Source organism: Fusarium mangiferae (genome assembly GCF_900044065.1).
Source record: "Fusarium mangiferae strain MRC7560 genome assembly, contig: FMAN_scaffold066, whole genome shotgun sequence".
Lineage (NCBI taxonomy): Eukaryota > Fungi > Ascomycota > Sordariomycetes > Hypocreales > Nectriaceae > Fusarium > Fusarium mangiferae.
In genome coordinates, this window is record NW_024573986.1 from 368 (window position 1) to 6,898 (window position 6,531).

The 6,531-nt window shown below is 50.6% G+C and overlaps 1 protein-coding gene across 1 annotated transcript; it reads left to right on the forward strand.

The window, feature by feature from the left end:
* Nucleotides 1-3,301: 3,301 nt before the first annotated feature.
* Nucleotides 3,302-4,918, forward strand: FMAN_16008 (uncharacterized protein; the record flags this gene model as incomplete). Its single annotated transcript, XM_041826361.1, has 2 exons — nt 3,302-3,518; nt 3,579-4,918. 2 exons carry the CDS (start codon nt 3,302-3,304, stop codon nt 4,916-4,918), a joined length of 1,557 nt encoding a protein of 518 aa, XP_041691648.1.
* Nucleotides 4,919-6,531: the final 1,613 nt, after the last annotated feature.

Below are 6,531 nucleotides of genomic sequence, written 5' to 3' on the forward strand. Positions count from 1 at the left end.
AGACTGGAGTTTATCTTTACTCAATTGTACGGTTGAAATGACCGGGGAGAGAAGAAAACGAGGTAAAGACCAACAGAAGGCGTGAGGTCGTGAGCGTAGAGACAGCTTGATCTGGCGAAGCGCGGATGAGATCGTTCCATTCTTATTACATTGCCCCCGATCGACAAAACAAATGATGGGCACATGCAGGGACAAATTTCTACCATTACACTAACTGTAGCAGCCTTAGGCCTTTCTACCAAAGTACCCGATTTCTCTACACTCTGGCCCGATTGAGATTAGGGGCTTGCTCATGAAACGTGAGAGGGCCTCTTCCTGACACGAGAATCAAGCTTGGTAAGATTAGTTTTATTTAGCCGCACTAGTAAAATGAAACAAAGCTTGTCAGTGTAAGAAGACGATATTAATTTCCAGTTTTCCTAAGTAGATTGAGTCAGAGCTACCGGCAACGGTGAGATAGGTCTGGCTAGTACGCAGTTTACTTCAAGTCAGCTTCAATCCGGTGGAGCGAAATATCATTAGATAAGTGTGCCCTTAGGCATGGTTTTATGTCAGTCTAACCAGACAATTTTTCTGTCTATTTATGATACTCTCCACGCTTAACTGGCAAATGCCTTCGCGTTATGTTTGCTGCTGCCTTGCACTTGACCTATTACACGGAATGCGCGATTTCCATAGGACTGTGCGCTCTCTCTAGCTATAGAGTTCACTGATCCTAGACCCTAGGCCACAGACCACTAAATCATTGAGCTTTACGAGACGCTCAGTCCCAAAATGGCAGGTAATAACCTAAAATAATGTAGGAGGGTACTAAATGTCGAATCAGCGCTGAGCGCGGTATTGTGATAGGCGAGTAACAGAACCTAAATTCGGAAAGAGTGGCGTGCTGAGTGGGCGTAGGCTCGAAGCGGGCGCCTGGAACAACACTATGAAGCAACGTCCTTCTTTCTTCGGCTTTAAACGCTAATTTTTCCGCCAAATGCTTCCCCATGCTTTCCAGTGCGTTTGTCGGTCCGATGCAGGTAAGGCCGTAAAAATCCTGAGGCATCAGTTACTGCATTATTGGATACCCCTTCTTGTAATGTGGTGATAGAATAAATCTTTTCGCAAAGGATCACCCCATGCTGTTGGGTGGTGGAGAAATCTAGCTTTGAAACGGTGGACTGAAATTTGCCATTACACAATCATGCGCCACAGATTTCCCGACTTGGCCAGGCTGCTCTCTCAACTCCATGTCTAAGATGAAAAGTAGTCATGATTGAGTTCCTTACAAGCCCCTTGGACGTGGATTTGAAACCGGTCCTGCTAACCGGTCTGTGTGATTGAGATGTCCCATGGAAATGAATACACCATTGCTTCCGAACTTGTTAAAACTTGTTAATGTTCACTATCTCGATTCTTACCCAGCTCATTACAGACATGTCTCATTTGTAATCGTCAAAGACGGCTTGCCACCTTGCGTACCGCCTCTCAGTATGGGATACCATTCCTTGCATTAGCGCACTCTCCTCATTCTAGAGCGGCTGAGTGTTCTGGCGAAAATGCTTCGTTCCAGAAATCAGAATCTAGCGGTTGGGACATGTGCTTTTTTGAGAAGTATGTTTCAGCCACGTTTGTTAATTCTCTCGAGACAAAAACGCGGCAACCAGCTTATGAGGGCGTGTTGAGAAAAGTCCACTGGCGTGGGTCTTTGAACCCAAAGAATTTGGTGTACCTCGCATTAGCAGCTCTCATACACACCATTTCTATTGTAATCGCGGATACGCTGCTGCTGCCTCCGGTTTAGCGGCACTGCTCAAACAGGCAAGACGCGCGTGCCGTACATCCGCACCACTGCGCATCACGTGACCCCCTGTATATAAGACAAGAACCTCCTCCGACCCTACCAACATGTATCTTTGACCTCTGCTTCTTCCCATGCACTGCCCATTTGAATCCGCTGGTCTCCATTTTCTGCAAACATCGCTGCCTTCAGCCCACCTCCCTTGGCCCATCCTGCCACGTCAGCGTTTTCATTTGGAACGCAGTTCTCTCGCGACGCTTGCATCCCAAAGCCTGATTGTGGAGGGAATGAGACATGCTCTAGCATTCGTTTTCCATTCTGCCCTCTGATATCCGCGTTTACTAACTCTACTGTTTGTCTCGTATGGCCTCCTTTCCCGTTCTCTTCTCTCAGAATCTAACAACGCCAACAGTCTAGAGACAGTTCCCCAGGTTGGGCCGCCTCACAGTGGTGTGATGCTTCTTAGGCTGTAGCAGAGCATCTCACGGCAATGTTTTCCCTTGTGAGGCCTCCAGTTGACGCCCATCCAATGGCAGAAATGCCGCAGCCGGCTTATCAATGCCCCCTGCTGCATGATGGAGGATGGTGCCATCTCGGACTCGCCTCCTGAACCTGATACGAGTGGCTCCGGAGACCTCTGGCACAAACTTGCTCCCCGATTGGTTCCCTCAGCGGGTAGAGAGTGTGAAGCGTCTGATCACGGGTGGCTTGACGGGGCCCGAGATACCAATTCCCTGTTCAGGGGTTGCCAAGACTACCCGCCGCTTGGGCGGAAGTTCCTTGATTACTTCCTGTTGGTCCTCGGCTCACCCGTTTCCGTACGGACCGCGATGGCTCAGACGCTTCAGAAATGGGGCGAGTCAGCATGTCGAAAGCGACGATTGGGTGAGAAGGAAGAGAGGGACGCGCGCACTACGGCGAGCTGTTGGTGTTGCACGCATGCGACCTCGTTAGTCTCGCTGCTGCGGGATCATGAGACGTTCATGACAGCATCTCGAGCGCTCTGAATGGCTCAAAAGGTTCCTGGCTGTGACGATCAACATGTGCAGGCGCAGCGTCGAGCTTCATCACGGTCAGACGGAAGAGCTAGTGCTCCGGGGAACTTCCTACCCGGTGCTGTCTGACCAACTGGAAGTGACGCGTCGTGTGTGAACAGTCCAACACCCATCATGACCTGCCTCATCTGGTATCTCCCGAGAACTCTGCCTTGTCAGCGAGTGGCGTGGATCCATGGTGATATGCGAGAAGTGTGGCCCGGCAGTGAAGTGATTGGCACGAGGGAGAAGCGGTTACGTGTCTTCCTCCTCCATCCGAACCACCGTGATCTCGTAGAATGAGGAGAGACACCAGGACGACACCGGGCTCGGCTCCTGGAAGGGGCTGGGACTTGTTTGACCGCATGGTTCAGCTGCGAGCATATAAGCCGGACAATGCCCGTCTATCTTTATGTTCAATTTGGCCATACTGCGAACACCAAGCCCCTTAACTCTTTCCCTCCCTACACACTGCAACTCAAGTATGACCTCGTTGATTATTGACTCTGAGCAGCGGAAGCCGTTGCAGAGCTTCACTCCTCCTGCCTCTCAGCCAGATACGGCTCTTGGAAAATCTAGGGACACAGCGATTTATATTCCCTCTGATGTCGAGTCTGATACTGAAGATGAAGACGATGCGAGTCAAGAACTCGATGGTTCGCCACCTTTTACAGCACTTACCAGCACTGTGGATTATTTAGGTAAGTCATCGAGGCTATGGGGCCCCTCTTGGGTGGAAGGTTCTGACAACCGACGTGTAGATCTAACTGTCACCGAATATGGCGCAACTGAGTCAGAAGCTACCATTAGCGCGAACATTGCGTCAGCAGTATCCCCGACTCAAGTGGATGCCGCCCTAGGTTGGCCGAATGAGCCAAGTGAGTCTCACCTCGCTGATGCTGGACTGAGCCAACAGTCTTGTGGAATGAATCACTTACTGGTCGGGAACACGTCCACTGAGTGTCAAGATATCAATTTTGCAACCCCTCCTACCAGCCCTGAAAGCCAACCATACCCAGTTGCGGTAGACGGGAAACAGCTCCGACCTGAACCAGCCAGTCAAGAGAGCAACATGGTGCTCGATGCTGTCTCTGACTATGACGTTTGTCATAGCTCCCAGCGTCATCAGGATTCCCCTTCAACTGGCGCACACTCTCCCAGGACTGCGAGTCCCATCAAAGTGGTCCAGGCATCATTCCAGGAAAACGAAATACCCGTCTGCAAGTCATACGATGGTGCCATTCCCAAAGCCCGCGCCCCATCTCCCGCGACATCCTCTGATGAACCGTGTCAAGGGCAAGCCTCGGACAATACAAGCAGCGCGTCCACCCATGTCGAGTCCGAGGCCACGAAGGTTGTGTTCAGTTCCGATGCCGAAGTGTCTTCCACGTCGCCGTCACTTCGTCGTTTCCGCCACAAATCCTCGCAGATGCATAAAACCATGCAGTTTGAGGACGGTGACGCAGACAGTGAAGACTCAGGGAACGAGGACGGTCTTCACAGGTTAGAATCTCAACATAATGAGGAGAACTCTTCTTATTTCCCAGATGTTGAGGATTCTGGCTCGGAAGACGATGATTTAGATGATGTCCACGAGGGTTGCAAGCGTCGCAAGATTTCTAAATCCACTTCCTGTTCGGTCCGCAGTACCGCCGCCAACTTTCGGGGCTCTCGCAAAAGACAATCGACAACACGTACCGCGCAGATACCTAGCGATATCCGAACACCAGAAGCAACGCCAGCCCCGTCCGAAGCTAGCATGTTTCTTGCTCAGTTCGAGGAATGGTCTCTCAAAGATGTCTTGCTCAAGCGCATCACTGAGGGCGGTAAGACGACATTCCAATTACAGTTTGAATGGGACCACGATTCATGTCAGCGGAATGCTGGTAAATCCATATCGCATATCAGGAACCGCAGAAGGCTGCCCGAGACTCTGCACTCGCCTGCAAAATCATCTGGCGGAAGATGGACGCCAGACGAGGACAATACTGTACTCAGGATGAAACAAGAAGGCAAATCTTGGGTCGACATCCAGCGCGCCCTTCCACACCGTTCTGTGGGCACGATTCAAGTCCGGTACTCGACCAAACTCAGAGGCTGATCGGTCATCTACAGTAGCTCGAGTCAACTTTTTTTTTCTTTTCGGTACGATGGGTAGATGATTAAATGTTGAGATAGAAATAAAGGCCCTGTTTTGTTCTTCAGCCTGAACATTAGCCAATGCTCGCGTAGGAACGTTTATTTGACCCATCATGAATGGTACTTGACTCCTTGTCCGTGGTCAGAGCCTGCCGGTAGTGCTAAAGTGTGAAATCGTAGTAGTCACAAATCCCCCAGATCGGCAGGCAAGGGAAATGTCGATCAGGCCGGCAGCCTCCGTCTCGAAACAGATGGCATCTAGCTGTCGAGTGGCAATGTCTCTCTGAGTACTGTTCCTCATGACTTGGTTGCTTGAGGCGATTGTACCGTAATGAATTGTTGGGTTGCTCGTATTCCGTTTCCCTCGCTGTACTAGCTTCGAAGGGTCGCATTCATTGCAGGTACGCTCTGGGGAGATGTGATCGTAAATCGGGGAGAAGAGGCGGTCCGCTTTGGTAGGTCGGCAGTACTCGGGGCGTTTGCTGAACGTCTCGCTTATATTGAGTGAGGTTTAGTTGCCGTCTTCTTCATGCTTTGCTCGAAGAGATGACACAGCTGCGCCAAGCAAGTAATTCAGGGTCCTTGGATTTGCAGTGCGCTGGATCTGTCAGGTTCTAATGATCCTCCCTAGATCGTACTCTATCATCCTCATCCCGACGACGATGTCGCCCAAGCGAACGTCGACCTTATCTGGCACCCCGCCGCCGATTCCTAGCATCTAATAGAGATGGATCGGTAAAGAGCTTACACTGAGCGTCCAACACCATCGCAGGCAACGCCAGTTCCCCCCGAGCCCCACGCACTTCTCGCTAAAACCGAAGAATGGCCTCTGCAGGGCGTTTTATTGAAGAGCATCACTGAGGGTGGCGGAACAACATTTCAACTGTAGTTTGAGTTGATCCATGATCCAAGGCAGCAACATATTGACAGATCCGTTTCGCATTCTGAAGGCAGAGGATCGTCCGAGGCTTCGCTTTCAAGGACAAGATGATTCGGTGGAAAGTCGTGCGCAGGATGAGACAGGCCGGCCGTGCTTGGGCTGAGATCCACTGCGCCCTTCCACATCGTTCTCAGGGCACGATCCAAGTCCAGTACTCGACGAAACTTAAATGCATCCCTAGTTCCGAGTGATAGGAGGTTTAATTTACAAACATGGAGGTATCAATAAAGAAACAAGCTATCTGCCTCCGAATATCCAGAGTGACCAAATTTGATCATGTATAGAGTGAAGTCCTGTGTGCCAAGGATTGACTGTTGTTACTGTGGTGACCTGTTGCGAAACGGGCTGATGTTACGAAGTTTAGTCGATAGTCTTCCGAGAACCTTTGTCCTACTAACTGGGTCATTCTTTTCGGGCCTGGTTGGCTCATTTACTGTTGTCGTTAGGCATTTGTACACAAAATCATGGTTCAGCGACCTCGTACCTCGGCTGGAGTACAAAAGTTGCAAGTTGCGTGTAACAGTATACGTCTTGGGATGGCTTAGTCCAAGGGCCTTCTCGTACCCTTCTAATGCTCGCTTATACATCGCTTCGGCTTCTAGAAGCTTGCTCTGGTCTGCGTAGAGATTTCCCAA